This window comes from Seriola aureovittata, chromosome 17, assembly GCF_021018895.1.
Source record: "Seriola aureovittata isolate HTS-2021-v1 ecotype China chromosome 17, ASM2101889v1, whole genome shotgun sequence".
Classification (NCBI taxonomy): Eukaryota; Metazoa; Chordata; class Actinopteri; order Carangiformes; family Carangidae; genus Seriola; species Seriola aureovittata.
Window position 1 is genome coordinate 15,556,616 of NC_079380.1, and position 18,730 is coordinate 15,575,345.

General features: G+C 39.7%; 2 protein-coding genes across 2 annotated transcripts; both read left to right on the forward strand.

The window, feature by feature from the left end:
• The first annotated feature begins 52 nt into the window (after nucleotides 1–52).
• LOC130184670 (small ubiquitin-related modifier 2-like) lies at nucleotides 53–6,005 on the forward strand. The gene is made up of 4 exons (XM_056400688.1): nucleotides 53–196; nucleotides 1,468–1,599; nucleotides 4,295–4,366; nucleotides 5,254–6,005. Exons 1-4 carry the CDS (start codon nucleotides 176–178, stop codon nucleotides 5,314–5,316), a joined length of 288 nt encoding a protein of 95 aa, XP_056256663.1. The 5' UTR covers nucleotides 53–175; the 3' UTR covers nucleotides 5,317–6,005.
• Nucleotides 6,006–6,763: 758 nt separating this feature from the next.
• On the forward strand, nucleotides 6,764–16,258 carry LOC130185658 (jupiter microtubule associated homolog 1-like). The gene is made up of 5 exons (XM_056402243.1): nucleotides 6,764–6,949; nucleotides 9,429–9,571; nucleotides 13,019–13,167; nucleotides 13,897–13,927; nucleotides 15,693–16,258. The coding sequence occupies exons 1-5, from the start codon at nucleotides 6,894–6,896 to the stop codon at nucleotides 15,848–15,850; spliced, it is 537 nt and encodes a 178-aa protein (XP_056258218.1). The 5' UTR covers nucleotides 6,764–6,893; the 3' UTR covers nucleotides 15,851–16,258.
• Nucleotides 16,259–18,730: the final 2,472 nt, after the last annotated feature.

The following is an 18,730-nucleotide window of genomic DNA, read 5'->3' on the forward strand; positions in this document are numbered from 1 at the left end:
CACAGGCTGCGCTTTTAACCTCGTGACTACCTGCAGCCATTCAGTGATCAATGCAGTGAACGCGCAATGACGCGTGGCCGCGCACGTTCGGTTCGAAAAACTTAAACGTGGACGAGTACGTGCGCGTACTCGTATTCTTTGTGTGGCAGCGTAGAGAAGCGCCAAAAGAGTGACCATGGCTGATGAAAAACCAAAGGTGAGTGTTTCCATATTGTGACAAAATACCACTTTTTTTCACCGGATCTGTGGCACATGGGCTCATAGAAAAAAACATCTCCACGTCTTCTGTTTTACCTTGTTAAAGTTGAGAGCTCAAATTCAACTACTAGCTATCCCTACTTTGATAGACCGGAAGGTTTGTGAACGCGCATCCACAGGCGCGCAGATCGCTTTTTGCTTTATCACACAGTCAGCCAGCTGGTGTCATCCTCAGTGCATACCCCCATTTACCAACGTGTGTGCCTGTTGTTTTGGGCAAGTTGGAGGAAGTTTGTGCACTCAGCAGCAATATACCTGTAAGGACTGCTAGTTGCCTCTAAAACTGCAGTATTTTCTTTTTATCTTGATTCTCTATTTGCTTGTCAGGCTGTGGCTTGTACTGATTTGATCTTGCAGACGCCGAAACAGAATGTAAACAAAGGGAAAATGTGCTCCATGAAAGTTTTTAAACTTTACTAGAATACATTTTCTGGAAATCCATTTTAGAAATTGTTTACTTAAGCACAACCACGTGGTGATGTCTTTTTGCGGAATGCCGTGAATTAATTATTTCATATTTAACATGCATCATGTTGATGCAAAAATATCTGCAGCATTGTCATCAACAGCTTATTAGTAAACCAGAGGTACTAAACAAATATCTTTACAGGTCGAAACTATATACACTCAGCTAAGACTAATATACAGTATTATGCCACAGCCCTGCATCAAATCATCTGTTCAGCAAGGTTTCAATGTTCAAAACTGTTAAAACTGTGTTAAAGATGTTGATTCCTCGGTTTGATCATTTTTGAGGATGTAGTCTGTGGTGCTGTTATACTACAATGCGTTATGTTGACAGGTGTTCCTATTATTTTGTCCACCTCATTTAAATCAATGAGGGTAGGCTAAATAACAGAAACAACTCTCTGTATAATGCATTACAGTTCAATAGCATCACACCCGGCATAGACTAGATTTAATCTATGAGATGTTAATAATAATAGTTGCTTATCATGAGTCACAAGAGCCCAAACTGATTGGTTAATATGAAAAGTGAAAGTGTTTGGTTTATAATAACAGAGAAACATTAAGTTCTTCATGTCTGTTAAGTTGTCATCAGTGTGCTATTTTTGCTTGATAAAACTGACTAAAATCAGAGATTGCAGATAATTTTTTTGTTGATCAACTAACCAATGAATCAGTATTCCAGCTCAGGTTCCTTGCACATCTGTGTCAACTGTGCTTTTCTCTGCCTCTGTCCTTCAGGAAGCAGTCAAGACAGAAAACAACGAACACATAAACCTGAAGGTAGCAGGTCAGGATGGATCTGTAGTGCAATTCAAGATCAAAAGACACACGCCACTCATCAAACTCATGAAGGCCTACTGCGAGAGACAGGTGGGCATGGCACAATATCAGCGTGCAGGAGCCATCACCGGTTGACTGTGAACATTCAGGATGATGTTCCAGGTTCATTTCCTAAACCAGTGGTTCCCAGGCTGGGGGGTGCAGAGCTATTCCACAGGATGCGCTAAAGCTGAATAGACCTTTTTTACAGCAGACATATTGACTTGTTAAACACAGGTCTAATAAATAAAACAATTGTTGTGATATTTAGTTTAGTTTTGACCCCTAAGTAAAATGTTAACAAAGACAAAGAAGAAAGCTTATTATAGAAGTTAAATATCTCCCAGTCCCCTTTTCATTTGTTATTAATCTGTTTATCAGTAATGTTTCATGGGGAGTGTATCAACCACCACTGAAACTGAAGTGGAACATGCAGTGGTTTGTTGTGGGTAGAAAACTGTTGGAATTTCACTGAATTTGCCTTAAATGGAGTTGGGGTAGTTTTGAGTCTGTACTGTTTAGATAGGAACTGTTTCCTTTAGCTTTTTAATCCTTTTGGAGTGGATGAAAGGATGTAACACCTCCACTATCAAACACATCTACTTCATGTAATACACCCACTCACTTATAGGATTTTATGAGCAATATGTTGAGTTAGCGTTTGGGTTAGGACACCTAAAGACCGTCTTGTAAATTTATAACAAAAATCCTGCCATCCTTATAATTTGCCTAACTTTTAACATTCAAGTGTGCCAATGAGCCAGCATGCATATTTCTGGGGCCCTGGAACTGGTACATCTGACTGTAATACAGCGACTATTAAAGGTCTTATTAACACAAACTTTTTCCTGCTATGTCAAAATGTCTGCCATTTAAAAGGCCTATCAGAGTGGAATATATTTAGCATAGCAGAGATCTTGTACGCCTAAATATTTATCAAAGAACAACATTTACTCGAGTAGTCTCCTTCCAACTGCGGAGCAAGGCTTAAGAGCTATGTTGCTATGTTATGCTGTATTTACATCATATGGAAATAATTATTGGTATTACCTGATGGTTCAGAGCAACAACTTTGAAGTATGGACATTTTTAATCTTGTTTGAGGACAAAACAAAAGGTTATAAAAGCAGTCATTTTCAGCCTTTTCACACTCAAGCATGCGCTCAGTAACTGGTAATTGGAGCTTTTGGTTTACAGTGTAAAGTTAACCTCGAGCAAACAAGTGGTTTAATTACCATATACCACTTACCATATAAATTACCTGGTCAAAATCTGTTAACTGTGGTTTTTATTTGACATGAATCTTCAGTTGACAGCAGATATTTACTAAATGTTAGAGCTCACAGATTAATATGTTACACATGTCAAGATCTACCTGAGTCCCTAATACTGAAGTTGTATCCAACAGTCTCATCACATACAAAAACATAGTGGTATAGTAAAAGGCCAAACCTAAAATAAAAGCCAGATGATGTTCATTTAAAAGCTATTCATCACGGCTATGTTTTCAGTCATTTTTTCCTGAAAGAATTATTGTTTATTGTTTACTGGCTATGACCCAGCTGTGCTCTACAGGTCTTCTCTTCCTGCTTGAGGGTCAATGCAAATCTTACCTCAACAGCTGAACACAGCTTAGGCCATACCCCTCTCTCATCCTAAACCAGACCACTTTATCTTTTCCATCAGCATTTATGATCTAAATCAGATGAAGTTGTCCTTTCTCTACTTGCTTTAATTGGATGCAGGAATGTTGACTTCTTATGACTTATGCCTATGAATTCTAATGAATTAACATCGGAATGAGTGCCAGTTCAGTTCTTAAAATTGCGCAGTAATCTTGATTGCAACTGTGATCGCATGGCTACACAAACAACCCTAAGGTTAGACAAAAACTTTTTTACATTCTGAAATATCTATCCTTTAAAAGTTAAGAAAAAATATCCAATGAAGCACATTCCTCTTAATTTGAAAGTCAAATGAGGGTTCAACTCTCTGGAAGACTGAAAATCCAATACCGATATTGTGTATTCCTTGGACTGCCGGGAGGGCAAAAGAGATGTGTGTCATGCAGCTCATTTTTAAAAAGACAGTGAAAACCAGATGTTTTTCATTAATCCTTCATTTGTGTTTCACTGCAAGAGACAGTAAAACTTAGAATGGTTCAATAACCCTCATATTTCAGCAGACATACTTTAAACAAGGCAATATATGCTTTGAAATAGTCTACTGCATATTCTATTCTTGGCTTTTAGTTGTAATAGTTGTTTTAGTAACAGTGTTTACGCCATCCATTGTTGAGACCCACTTAGCTATAGTAAAAGCAAAGACAAAGATCAATGGTGTTATGCATGTCTCCCAGAGTGAATCTCTATTTTTGGTGATAAAATCATTGTTGGTCTGTAAACTTGCAGGATTTACACCCATCTTTTCTGTGTAGGAATTTCACATCTGACTTTGAGAGGGTATGATATTTTCATTGTAAAATGTGGCTATCAAATGGCAATCACAGCCACTGCCACATGAGAATCTGTACTGAAACTGAAAGCCTTTCCTTTACATTGTTGTTGATCGCTTGCGCTTAAACATATTGTTTGAATCATTCTTAATTCCCCCTGTTAGGCTGTTAAATGTTCAAAGAACTGCTAAAAGTCACCTGGTTAGTATGGTGATGAGTTTTTTTCTCTAGACAGATGGGAGGGTTCAGGCTTGGTTTACTATAAAAGCTTTTATATCTTTGTCTCTCTAGGGACTGTCGATGAGGCAAATCAGGTTCAGATTTGATGGACAACCAATAAATGAGACAGACACACCAGCACAGGTAAGTTTGAAGTTTTAAAACAATGAGTTTAGCTACTCAAAACAAGTTACAGCATAGAGGAGTGTGCTTAGAAAATGTACATTCACAGGGCACCCTGTTGCCTGTAAACATATTTAATGCATTATAACTCGTGGTGATGTGTTTTTGCCAGCCTTAATCAGTGAGGTATGCATATTTCATGCATTCTGTGCCCTTTTATGGGGATGCTTGACTTGGTGCGCCTTAATTGTGGTATTCCCTTTTTTTTTTTTTTCTTGTGGGCAATGTTAAATACGTGTTGAAAATAAAATCATGTGCACACACACAACTCAGAATCAGTTCAGTCTCTGACTGAGTCATGCTAAATGTAACTGTAGGACAGACACTCACTGATTGGATTAAACAGTCAGTACGTTAAAGGAGATCGCCCCCTCAATGACTAGTGTGTCTGATAGGAAATGTAGGCTGAGGGTAAGGACATGTTATCACAGAGAGCATGCAGATGCCTCAGACTGTCGGAGAACACCAAACTCAATTGCGTGTCCTCTTACTTGTGTTGAGTGTGACACTGCAGAAAGAGGCCAATGTTCTCGCTGCAATTCAGGGTTGAAGTAGACACAACTTGCATGTTCTTGCATATTATTGCGATGCTGTGATCATCAAAGCCTAATACAGCATTTCATTTTGGCTGAAATGGTGCCATTTTCCCAAAGCAAAAGACAAATTTGTGTTTGTATAGATGATACTGTCGTACTTTTGGCACATACCATATAATTGTAACATCTTGACATGACATGTCTCCCTCTGTCTCTCTACTTTATATAGAATTTCCTCTCAATTTACACCTTTTACTTTTTAAAAGGATTCACAGTGACACACATGGTTAAATAACTTTTTTCTCTCAACAGTTGGAAATGGAAGATGAAGATACAATTGATGTGTTTCAACAACAGACAGGAGGCCTGATTTAATCGACCACACGCGCCACCATTTTCCTCCTCAACACCACCAACCTTCCCAGCCTGTGATACACAGCAGCTGCTTCTTTGCAACTCGTCCTATTGTCTCAACAGAATTCCACTCAGAAGAAGTTCTCTTTTCTCTGCCACACATAACTGCTGTATAGTATTTTCATTCTCGCCCCTGTTACTTTTCTTTTTTTGTACATAAACCACATCGAGATCATCCTGAGTTCAGGTTTCGTTTGTTCATGCTGTATTGTGGTAGATGTTAAGGACTTCCCTTCACAGTTTGAAGGGCTTGTTTCCAAGGTTGCAGACAGACAGGACTGATGATAGAGTGAGTGAATTAATAAAGTGGACTTTACTGGTCAAATGTCATTGGGTTTGGCTTGGTCAGTGTCCAGCAATTCTGTTCTTAAAGTGTACTATTTTGGGACTGGCTATCACTTGGTTAACGGTATGTCCCGTTTGGGAATGGGGCTGGATTTTCATTTTGTCTGTCCTCTTCAGAAAAATGTTTGATTTTATACATTTTTTATATAGTAGCTGATGTGTAGAGAAATGTTTTGATTAATCATTTGACTAGTCCAAGCTTCAAATTTTGGGAAGCCTGAAGAGATGTGTCAGTTAAATAAACGTCTGTCATGTCTATTAAGATGCCTGTTAAAATAAAGCTATTGTCTTTTTCCAAACTTTCATTATTTTTGTCTGGCTCTCCAGTGTAATTGTCTGACCATCTTCTGGGAAGAAATGCAACCACTATGAAATAAATTTGTAGAACTATGACAGGAGCACAAGTTCAGATAGTCATTTTACTGCTAATTTTTTGTTAAAGTCCATGTCCGTTTGTGTTTTGGTTATTGTTGCTTCTCTTGGTTGTTAGAGGTCCTTGAGCACTGTGAAGAATTATGTGCAGTGTGATCACTGCTTAACCCAAAGATATTTTTTTATTGCACCTGTTGAAGGGGAAAAGCTTCTCTGTAAAAAGTTTAAATCCTATCCCAATAGGCAACTTACACCAACAAATGTGATGCATATTCATAGATTTTTTTTGGGCAGGAGGTGTAGATGTCATTTAAAAAAAATTCTAAGCAGGTAATTGAACTTCTTTATGGAAAAAAAAATTGTATCAGACTAGTTATTCAAATAGTTCTTTATATATCTTCCAACTTGGTTGTAGGGGAGCTTTAAGACTGAAGGCTAGCCCCAAGATTTTGCAGATTGTCATAATTAATGTTGATGGCTTATAGATGGCAGAAAAGGGGCCATGAGGGATCTGGACTCCACAGTCTGATCACTGACGTGCAGCCGAGACCTGCCACCAACAAGAGAGACGAGCTCTGAGGTTCTGTCCAATGAGAGAGGAGTTCTGTGATGTTCTGTCCAATCAGAGCGGGTCGAACGCTGGTGGGCTGGGTCTCGTGGGCTGGCACCGCAGAACCAACGGATCTGGTCGTCGATATGTTTTTCAGTGTCGGGTGGAGTCTACATCCCGTCGCATCTCTGCGGGGAAGGAGTAGGAATTTTTTCAATTAGTTTTTCACTGACTATTTGTTACTGCCAAGCTATCGAAATAGTCCTTAAAGATGACGACGACAACCACCTTTCAAGGAATGGACCCTGGTGCTAAAAGCAGTTCCAGGTAAAAGGAGCTGAAAACCTTAGACGAAGGAACAAAAGAAGTGGGATGCGGGCAAGCCTCTCAGCTAGCAAACGCCTCTTTTCTGCTTTTGCTTCAAGGCAGCCTGCTACCTAACATTAGCCCGCTGGTGACTGGCAAGGGATTTTTCTGGATTTAGCTAAACTGTCACATAGTCTTGCTAATTAAGTTAATCTTATTGGGTGACTGATGCGCCATTGCCTTTAGCCACATCAAGTTAGTTTGGTTGGCCTGTCTGAGCTTTGTACAATAATTAGGCATGCGAGTTCAAGAAAGGAAAGAGAGAAACCCAGTGCCGAAGAGATCTTTTCCGTGTATTTTTTGGGAGAAATGGACACAGCTACCTAACGTTAGCCCTCAACTGGCTGTGGCCGACTACAAAATAACTTTTTTTGTAGTCACAGCTCTTGTCCTGCTGTCATTTCTAAAAGTGCTGCACGTTTTAATTGTGAATACTGTTATACCTAATCTGTTAACTCTGGATTTTGTACCATTTTTTCAATACAGGACCAAAGAAACAGATAATGAGCCAGAGTCCAAATATGTGATTGATTACAGGAAGAATCCTAGACTAGTCTGGGGTCTGCATATGTCATTATCTCTGATATGGTTCATTGTTAGTTAAGGATAAATGAAGTATATAGACACTTTGATAATGTCCATTTTGTGGTTTCAATAGATATGTTTAACGCACAATAGTTGTTAAAGCTTCATATTAATGGGGGAAAAAAAGACCTTAAGAAGACCACTCATCCTCCAAGCACGCAGTCATAGCTTTCCAGTAAGTGATGTGTCTTGTCTGGATGCATTCCTCCTCCTTTTCAGTGAAAACAATGCAAAGAAAAATGCCTTTTAAATTATGACAGCCTCAATAATGAGGCATGATTTTAGGGCGTCTGAATCAGGTTTTTAGGCAATACTAGTACTTATAGCCTTTGCTGAGTGAGCATGTCAAATCTCAGTCAGTCATCAAGCGTTTTGAAGTCGCATGCTGTTTTCGGATGATGCCGGGGCCTGGGTGGGGGCTTTCAGCTAGCTAAGCCTGTAAATCTTTCCTTAGCTCTTTGCTTTTGCTTCTTAAACCCCCTTGTACGAGCTGCTGGTCATTTCTGCTGCTGGCTGACCAAAAGGATCCGTAGAGCAGCAACTTAAACAGAATTAGGCTAAAATCTTAGTAGGCCATCAAAAGCCTCCTACCCTGCCTTATCAGACATGCCATCTTCGGCTTTGGAGCTCAGCTCTATCTGCCCTAGCTCCACCTGCCTGAAGCTGTCCTTCAGCTTCTAAACATTAATGCCATTTCATTGATATTATTTGCAGTTTCATTCTAGGGTGGGGTCTGCTGCCAGGCAGCTAAAAGCTTTTTCTCCCGTCGCAATCCGTGTGGAAAGCATGAGCTCATCCTCTCTGGCCGGGAGGTGAAGTCTGGTTTAAGCATTACTGTCACAGCCAAGTGTGACGGACACTAGTGTGTATACAAGAATTGATTGAGAAAATTCAGAACAGTCCATGCGGTGTGGATTTTCCTCCTCTAGTTGCTTTCTTTGTAGTTCTGCTTCGAGAGCCGAGTTGTTTTTTGGACTCCATCTGTCCGCCTGGCCCTTGGACAGCTGCTCGGTGTGTCAGCTGGTGGCTTCAGGGACTCTGAAGAGAGGAGAGTTTGCTGGAAAAAAGAGGGAGGGGTCCAGCAGGGGCTCTGCAAACACATCAGTTTCTATCGTCCACCCCAACTGTCCTTCAGCACAGCAAGGAAAAAGGTTTTCCCTACTCATTATCGTGTTCCTTTTGTTCAGCTTGTGGTGGAAGGAATGTCGGTGGAAAGTGGGCATTGTTTACCATGCACTGGTCTGCATGCAGGCTCTCTATATTGTTCTAGAACAGTCTATTAGGTGACCTACATTAACTTTGGACCTCAGACTTTTCACCTCTATTGTATAAGATTGACCCAAAAAGGCCATCGAATTGGATTTACTCTCTGAAAAATGGAATAACAATGCAACCAAGAACTGACACCAACCCCTCGTGTGTCACTGCAAAGGAATCTGTGCTGAGGAGAGGCAGCAGCTAGCCAGCTAACTCTGTGATTATATGCGACTGGAGTCAGCTGCAGGGCAGAGATTGTGACTGTCTGTCTGACAGGCTGACAGCCGGGGCTTAGAGAGGGGAGACCTTGCTCGTAGCCTGTGTGTTTTTTGTGTGTGTGTGTGTTTGTGTGTGTGTGTGTGTGTGTGTTATGTGTTTGAAATGGTTAGGGCGGGGTAGGGAGAAGGCTGTAAGTAGCTTGAGGCATCCTCATGTTTTATTTGAGTATTGATTTTTTTTTTTTTTTTTTTGCTGTTCAGCTGATCGGTGTGACACTAAGGCCTTGTGTTTTAGATTGGCCCAAAGAGTGGGGGATGGGAGCATGGTCGGCAGGATGTCAGTCAACTGATATTATAATTCATCATTTGTTGCTCTTCAGGGTACTACGACCGCCAGGCGGGGACTCCAGCTTCACCTTTGGCACAGACGACAACTCGACCCCCCAGCGCAAGAACAAGATGGCCTCTAGCATCTTTGCAGAACCTGAGGACCCCCATGCTCATCGGAGGAACAATCCACCTAGTAACTCAGTCTAATATCAATATAACCTAGCTTAGTTCATTTTCCATGTGATAATATCAGGGCCAAAGGAATGAAAACAATATGGTTTTGATTTACAAGATAACATTAACTGTAGTTTGAGTTTTGCACCAGGGAAGCACTTATGTAAAGTCAAGTTCTATCCTGCAAAAGAAGGCAGAACTACCAGAAGTCTTAAGTAAGCAAAAAACACCATGGAATTAATTCCTTTAACTTGAGCTAGGAAAAGATAAAAACTGGAGTGTTATTTAGTATTTTTCCATTTAGGTTGTCAGAAAGAACATCCCACGAGTGTAATGGCCAAAAAGCCCTGGAGCACTGGATAAGGGTAATTTGAAGCTAGGCTTTGTTAAATGGGTATGAGGATCAGCCCTCACTGGAAAGAAATAGGTCAGTTAAAAATGTGTCAATTGGTTAAATGTGTGGCCTTCTGTAGACATGAGGGAAGTTTTATTTTGAGAACATGAGGAGGAGCAGGCAAATGCAGCAGCAGGGGATACGAGACCTGTAAATGGCTTTAAGTTGTCAAGGTCATTGCAAACATAGAGCCACAGAGGCTTAAATGAAAAATTACTGTTGGCTGACATTATTGTACCTGCCTGTATGTTTTTAATAATCCAAGTAAACCTTGAGCAAAACATAATTCACTCTTAAGTATGCATTATTTTTATTGCTTGTAATTAAGGAAATCATTTTTTCAGTGTTTGGTAAGGCTCAAAGATCTGATAAAGTGCATAAAGCGGAAAATTCAGAACTTACAGCAGTAGGATTCCATTTCAGGCCAAGGCTGTTTTCACACTGGCCACTTTGTAGAAAACAGTGTACATGGTTTATCAAATTTTCTGGGTGTGTGGACTATGACGAATTCACGCTAAAATCATTATTTCAGCCTCTGACCTCTACAATCAGCAGTTGCTGACAGTAAAACCTGTTTCTGTTTCCATTGTTTCATTTGGGTCTAGGTTAAGTTCAGTTGTCCCACTTTAAGGCAAGACACTACAGGTGAATAGAGTAAAAAATTTAACTAATAGATATCACCATAAAACTTCCCAGTTGATTTCTTACATTAAGACAAATGTTGTTTGTGTCACAAGTTTTCTGAAATTTTATCGTTAAATTTGCAAGTGATGCATTATGTAATTATATTGCACTTGTTGCATATATTTCCAGAACAGAAATCTGAACATCAGATAAAGCCAGGTTCAAAATTCTTGTTTCATTTTGTTGAGTCAATGATTTTCACAAAGGGGATTTTGGATATCTCTTTTTATCAACCGATAAATCAGAAAATACTGTCAACAGTACAAAGGAAATGACCATGTTTGGATGAGGACATCTGTTTCTGCCTGAATGAGCAAGGTTTATTACAATAGCAGGTTTTATAAGCATTGTGTTGCATCTGTCTGGCCTGGGTTTGAACTCCTAGTGCAGATAAACAGGTTTGTTTGCTTTGGCTGCTGTCCTGTGTAGATCATTTTCAAATAGTCAAATATTCCTCTCATATACTTAAAACATGCCTGTTTGTGAATACTGTCTTGCAGTATGTTCTTATGCTTTACCCTTTGGAATAGCTTTTAGCTTTGTTATAGTAACACAGGGTCTGCCAACATTATGTACACTAACTAGAGGTCGGAAAACAGTTCTTTTCAATTTGCCTTTTTCTGATTTTAGAGTCACGGGAAATAAGAGGATAGGGGGCCATGCAACACACGTCCCACGATGGATTCATACTACACACATGCTTTTACATAGTTTAGCTCTCTGACCACTGAGCCGGCAGACAGCTGGTTTTCATGATCACTGAATGTCTGTCCTCAGCAGGCAAGCACAACTTTTGTTGTAGTTTTTGGTCATGTACACTTCAAATATTTAATTCATGACAGCTTCAGACAAAGGCAAGACAATGTCCTGTTTACTAAGGAATAAACCAGATTGCGTAGTGATTGTTTATTCTGTAAAAGTATTTCCAATGAAAACTTTTCACAACAAAGTCTGTGGATTATCCAAAGTAACCTGGACATTATTTCTGGAAAGAGATGTTGCTGTGGAGTTTTTCAGGTGTCATCTTTTAATGCTCTGATCAATTAAATTTAGTTCATCTTATATGTACTAATCTCTGGAAAATAAATAAACATAAAACTCTGGCTTAACCAGAAATAAAGGGGAAAATATTTATTTTTTTATTCGGATGAACTGACAGTTATTTGAGTGTACAAACTGTGTTTTTACAAGGCAGTATTTAAATGTGAGAAGCTAATTCTGGTGCTTGGTTAGGGTTTTTAAAAATGTTTAAAAACCAGAACCAGTATGACTGCAGGAATGTGCTGATATTATGTTTATGCTGACAAATAGTCATATGGTTATTCAGCCAGAGTCTCTGGCAGGTTGTTGGTCAGGATTTTGGGTTTTAAAGATACCAGAGCTGTTGGTTTGTTCAATTGCCCTCAGCTTTTGGCCACATGATGAGCAGTCTGTAATCAGAGAGGAAGCCAAGACTACCAGCAGCAGCATGATTGCTGTTCCTGTCTCCAAGCTTGTTGACCAGTAAGGTCAGTGATATCATGCATTTATATGATGGACTCAGGAGATCTATAAGGTTAAGTAGATGGCGTTATAGTGATGATAACATAATGAATCACTGTCTAGCCCATGAATCTAGTTTAATCTTCTTCCGTTTGCTATTTGCTGTTGACTGTCCAGTGACTTTAGCAGATTCAGAAATGTGGAGCCAGCAGTGGAGGAGCTCTTGTTGAATGAAATAGGCGCTGAACAGTGCTGATTCACTTCACTCTATTAACAACAATGGCCACTCCTCTGCTTCTTCAGCAGTAGTTGTTCCCCTCATGACAAAGACAGTCTGTCCCCTCCCTGGCCCTTGGGGCTGGAGCAGGGCTGTTACCTTATGTGGCTTGGGTTAGCACAGCCTGCCTCCCCATAGTGGGCCAAACACTGGGTTTAATGCTCTTTCTGCTGAAGGAGAATGCAGGCGTTACAGGGTTATGTGAGTTTTGGCATTCAGGTCGTCTGCCTGGAAGTGTTCCGCTGTGTTTCTGGGTCTGTTGCAGACGCCTGAGCGGATTTGGTGATGTTTCCTGTTGATTCTCAGTGATTTTGTCTTATGTTATTTTCAGTCAAATTCCCCCATAAAGCTGATGTTTTGTCAAATCTGAGAAGATGAATCTTGTGATGACTATGGGTTAGAAACATGGGGTCTGGAGTGGCTTTGTAGCTAATTGGATTAATGTCCATATGGTATGACTCTGCTGCTTTGAAACCTGACTCATGTTTTGTCATTTGTCTGTTGTGTTTTCCATCTAGCTTCAATATAATCTGTTAGCCAAAAAGTTTAAAAAAAAAAAAAAAAAAAGGCATCTGGTTTAGTCTTTTAATAAAGTTCTTGCTCTATCCATCTGCCTCTTACCTTCCCAGGCGGGGCTCCCACAGGGACCCTGTGCGGGGAGCCCTCAGCCCCACTGAGGCGGTGCCAGCAGCCTCTTCTCTTCCCCAAGAACCCTCAGCCGGAACTGACCACCATCCACAACTCTGGGGCAGCCATGGTCTGGAACCAGAGACGAGAGGTACTTCTCATTTAGTCTGACAGACGCTGTTTCCACAACAAAGCCACAGCCTAGTTTAGGGCTGAAAAGCACATGGTCATAGATTAAGTATAATTCTCAACAGTTCAGTGGAAAATTCAGTGGGGGATGGAGGACTATCCGTCTATTTGAAACTGGCCCAGGATGTTTGATAGATATTCTCCTCTGACATTTGTAATCCCTGTGGAGGTTTAATTTTTATTCTGGGAATGAGCCAGTCCTCACTGAAGACATGGGTGGAATTTTCTAACTGGGAATTTTGAATGAAGTATAAAGAGAGTGAAACAGGATATCAGTCATTAGTCAAGAATCCATTAGATAAACAAAGACAGGGTTTACCTTTCAGAAATGTATCAAATCTAAAGAATCAGAAAGCTCAGAAGTGGTGTCATTAATCATTATTCACTGGAATGACCTGGCTGTGCTAAGAATGATCTTTCTGTACATTATTTTCTCTTTTGTCTTTGGGGTATGAATAACAACATAATTTAAACAATAAAGTTACTATTCCTCTCACACCAAGAAAATTCGGCAGAGGATCTGTAATATCTGCCAGCAATGAAAATCTTTTAATGTTGTCCAGACTCTGTCAGGGCACTGTGTTGTCAGTAGAAGAAGAAGTGATAGGATTCAGATAAAGGAATACAGGAAGGGTCTTTTTTTTTTTTCAGTGAGGATATCTGATATTCTTGTCTCGTGCTTTCATTGTAGGGTGAGAATGGCCAAGAACAAGCAAACGATGGTAAGTGTCCTCAACTCTTCCGCTGTTTATAAAAAGGCCTTTAAGTTTCTGTCACACTCTCACTATGTCTAAACAGCAGTGCATGACTTAGATTATTCAGTGAATAGCTCCATGGTACACTCTAACAGATCAGGTAATTCCACTCTCCCTCGCCTCTAAAAGATCAGATTGTGGCTACTGGTCTTGCCCCATATGCTGCTGGCATACCAAAACTTTTTTTAAAGATACAGTACACATGCTCTCCCTTTCTAAGTGAACATCACATGATCTCTTTGAAGTGGTTTTTCCCTGTCATGATGGCATGATGGTCTGTAGTCAGGCAGCTGTTCCTTGTTGGCAGGCTTCACTTAGTATGAAAAGCTTTTTATTAACCTCCAGGTGCATGTTTGTGAGAGAGTGGCTGGCTCCTCGGATAATGGAGGGTTTGACCACACATCACTATGAAGATGCAGAAATCAAAGCTCACTTATTTGCTTTTGAATGTGATGGGAATGTGTGTGCACAAGTGTTATATACGTGTATTAATGGTTATATGTTATCAAAAACTTTTTCTTCACCTCAGTCAGTTTGTCAACACAGTGTGATTAGTAATTTGTTTCCCCACATATCTCTTAAAAGCAAACTGCTCTCACACAGAGTAGGTCAGCCAGAAGTGGATAGTTGACAGGAGTGCGTCGTCTTGCTGGCGCACAGATAGTTTAAATATGTGAGCTTCATCAGGCTGTGCAGTCCTAATATCCCTGGCACCAGTCTTATAAACTGTAATGCAGTTGTAACGGCAGCCCCTCCACTCCCTCTGGTGTCAGGCAGAGAATATATGGGAGTTGAGTTTCATTCTGTCTAAAAAGATTAAAAAATCTGTGAAAAAGTAAAGCATTGCTCTTATTTTTGACATAAAGTTAAAAAGTCCCCTTCATTGTGCAGATTCTACAGCAATTCAGGCACTAATGGACAACAAGAGCCCAATACTTTAGAACTGTATTTTCATGACAGACCCGTCTAACCTCACTTATGTATTCCAGCCTACAAAGTCGAAATGCAGTTACTACATATTAAGTCAAAATTTAGTTAGGATCAGTTAACATTAACGTTAGTTTTAACAAGTCAAAAACGCCAATTTTCTTTTTTAGCTGGAGAGATAGCTAGGCTTGACTACAGTTAAATTTGCTTCATTTTTACCCCCAGCTGTTTACTATTGTTGAAATCCTGTGTACTTTGATGAACTAACATTTTGGTGATTTAGCTTTTAGTCCCTCATAAAGAAAATAATTACTAAATATAGTCAAGGGTAATTAAAACAGCTTAACTACTCCTGCTAAAATGTTACTCACGTAGTTTAGCAGACTAGCAGTAACTTCTACCTCAGCTTTTGACTTCAGTGAACTTCATGTTGTGGGGTGGTTAAGCGACTTATAAATTGTATATTTAAATTAATTAAATTGTAAATTTTTTATTGCTCTCAAAGTAATTTTTTAACAAATGGTAGATGGAAAGCTGAAAGAACACTAATACTGTGTTTTCCCCTCATATTCTCTAGTTTTTTCAAGAGTTTTTAAGGTTGTATCTATGGTCTATGTCACTGTTTTGTGTTGTAAAACTGCTGAGGACATTTTCAGTTTGTTTGCCAGATAACATGATGTTATAAGGCGGAGCTATCTGTGGAGCTTAATCACATATACTGTCATCCAGAAACCGTCCGCAGTTGCATTAAGTTAAATATCAGCTACAGCTGGATGCTCTAGATGACCGTGTTGTCTTTTTGTAGCACCTGTAGAGTGTCCTGACGATGTGGAGATGGAGCATGAGGAGCAAGACCAGCAGAGGGAGACGTCAGACTCCTCCGCCCCGTCGGATGGTGCCAACGCTGCCGCAGGTGGCCGAAGAAACCCACCCGGTGGCAAGTCCAGCCTTATCCTGGGTTGAGACCACTTGTTTTTTTTGGTTTTTTTTCATTCAAACGCTTTTTTTATTTTTTAAAGATAAATACCCCCACCACTCTCTTCCTCCTCATCATCATGTCACCTTCTTCCCTAATTCACATGCACTCATGCTGTCACGTCCATGGACCCTCGTGTCCTCGCCCTCCACCCTCAAACCTTTTGTTTTGATCCTTTTTTCTATTAAAAGAAGAAAACTGTTGACAAAAGCACTTTATGTATCTCCCCCCCTCCTTCCATTTCAGCCCATCCTGTAGTGCATCGCGCCTGCTGGGAAAGGCATGACGTTTAGCTTGTCTCTCATTCTTCCCTGTTGTAAATGGTAAAGGAAAAAATAATAAAAAAGATTTGATGCGTGGATTTCTAAATACAATAAAGATTGATATGAATTTGCTGGGGCTGATTCTTCTTCTTTTTTTTATGTAGTAATAGGAGTATTTAATCATACTGAATTGAATATTAAAAAAAAATTAAACTTTAATGTAGATAAAGGAACATAAAGTATAAAAATGTAGACTTAAAGTCTCCTTTTCAGTTTCCATGTGCATAAATGGCTCCACACATTGTGCTGAACATTATTTATGTTCAGTGAGATGGAGCCTGAAGACTGTGGCCGTTGAGAGTAGAGACAGGCTCCGGGACTGGAAATCTGCCCAGCCAAAGTAATCATGAAAGCTGCCGCCAGTTCTGTCAAAAGAGAAACTGCCCTATCTTTTCATGACATCATACACTGGTTATTTGGCTGTCTTTACAGTGTTTCTGATTTAAGAGAGGAGATGCATTTTGTTCACACTCAGAGTTAGGCTTTTTTAAACAAGTCAGATTCAAAAGGTGAAACGTGATTCATGCAAGATGTAATGTTACTTATGAAACGTTACCTTTGATAGCACTCCTACAGATTGCTTTATTTGGGAATGCTTGTCTTAATCTGAGCACTTCCTTCTGAAGTACCATTGGGAACATACAAAGAGGATGCAGTACAATAACTCCCAACCAGTTCCTGTTTTGATTTTTGTTAGACCTGTTGGGCTTAAAGTTAAAAAAAAGTTAATGTTAGTGAAGGGCTTTGTTCTGCTCTTATGTGAAGTACAAAAAGGGATATTTTGGAAATATTACCTACAGCTCGTGCATTTATTCTGTCTATATTGCCCATCTTGATGCATATATTCGACAGCTAGAGTAATAGCTCCACATATTGTAATTAACATATGGCTTTTTAACAGCATGGATACTGTAATAGCAAAACGGAGAGGTCACTGGTATTAGTAACAGCCAGTACACATGTCATTCAGGGTAATTTGGACATTTCAATGGTCATAGAAATAAATAAAATAAAATTTGACCTCAGTGCAGTCCTCAAATTAATAAGCTGTATTTAAACAAGATGAACTAGGGCTCACAATATACCTCAACACTGTCAGCAGATTTACCTACATGTATGAAGAGCACATCTAATTATTACATGACCTTGCGATCACTTGGACTTTAAGTCATCTTGTCTTTGCTCCATAGTTTTTCTGTGAATGGTGGTGTATTGACTTGATGACTATTTGTAAGCCTCTTACTGTACAGCTGAAGGGGTCTAGAAGGCAGATCATCACAGTGGGATAGTTCTCTGAAGCTAAGCCATGACAAATCTTATCTTCATTGACTCAAGGATTTTAGAAGTTAAAGGGAATTGACAGCAAGAAATAATTTGACAGGTTGTTCTGATCTGAGTTTGATATTTCTCTGACAGTTTTCATATTGTGCTCAACTTGTGTTTAACTAAATGGTATCCTTAAAATATATTGTGCTAGCTCCTTTTGTCTGCATACCAGCCACAAAGGTCTCAATCAAAAAAAAATTACTGTCAGAATAGTTCCAGTGGCTTTTCTCTCTGTTTCTGCCTCCTGAGCTACAACTCGAACTCCTTCAGAGCCAAACCTTGAGCAGCCTGTGAAGAGTGCTGTGGCACAGCGGTGTGTTTCGGCCCTCATCTGCAGTGTAAGGCATGCAGAGGTCACTCAAGATCAGGAAAAGAACTTCCTGCCCTGGAGAAATGCCAGGATGTTGGAGAGCAGTCAATGAAGGCTTGTTTTCTGTAAGCGCTGTACCCACAGGGAAAGTCCTGTGTCTTTTATTATTACCTTAGGACACAGAGTCAGGCTGGATCTCTGGTGCTTTCCTCAGTCTGCATCTGCTATACATATGATCTACCTGTATGTGCGTTTAATAACCAAGTATATTTTATCAAGTACTGTACTTAAGAACAAATTTGAGGTACTTATACTTCACTTTAGTGCCTTAATTTTAAGCTACTTTATACATTTACTCCACTATATTTATTTGGCAGCTGCAGATACTAGTTACATTGCAGCTGAAGATATACAGAAGTGCAGCTGGCTACAATATTAAAATGTCACATACATGTTAATCCACTAATCCACTAATAATAATCCAACAGTATAACATATAATAATGTAACAATGACAAACCCATTTTTGCTGTTTAGTGAGTAATTTCACTTTTGCACTTTAGCTTCATTTTGCTAATAACATGTGTGTGCCCTTACTTAAGTAATGTTTTGAATGCTGCAGTTTTACTTGTAGCTGACTATTTCTAAATTGTGGTATTGCTACTTCTACTTAAGTAAAAAAAAATCTACCAGTGATACCCAGTGTTCATTTTTAGGTCAAAATGTTGGGTGGACAATTGCATTATTTGGCTGCAAATGCAACACAGCAGTTTGCTCTCTTGTCCTGGTCAGTGAATCAGTAAAACCAGACTCTCTATTCTATCCCCATTGACGATCCTGCTAATCTTTCAAGAAAGATGGGAGATTACCATTTTCCTCCCCCACAGCCATATGCCAAGTTATTTAACT

Coding starts and splice junctions, on each gene's coding strand:
- LOC130185658 (XM_056402243.1), top strand. CDS start 6,894: ATGACGACGACAACCACCTTTCAAGGAATGGACCCTGGTGCTAAAAGC. Junction 9,572..13,018: donor TCGGAGGAACAATCCACCTA/GTAACTCAGTCT, acceptor TTACCTTCCCAG/GCGGGGCTCCCACAGGGACC. Junction 13,168..13,896: donor TCTGGAACCAGAGACGAGAG/GTACTTCTCATT, acceptor CTTTCATTGTAG/GGTGAGAATGGCCAAGAACA.
- LOC130184670 (XM_056400688.1), top strand. CDS start 176: ATGGCTGATGAAAAACCAAAG. Junction 197..1,467: donor TGGCTGATGAAAAACCAAAG/GTGAGTGTTTCC, acceptor TCTGTCCTTCAG/GAAGCAGTCAAGACAGAAAA. Junction 1,600..4,294: donor AGGCCTACTGCGAGAGACAG/GTGGGCATGGCA, acceptor TTGTCTCTCTAG/GGACTGTCGATGAGGCAAAT.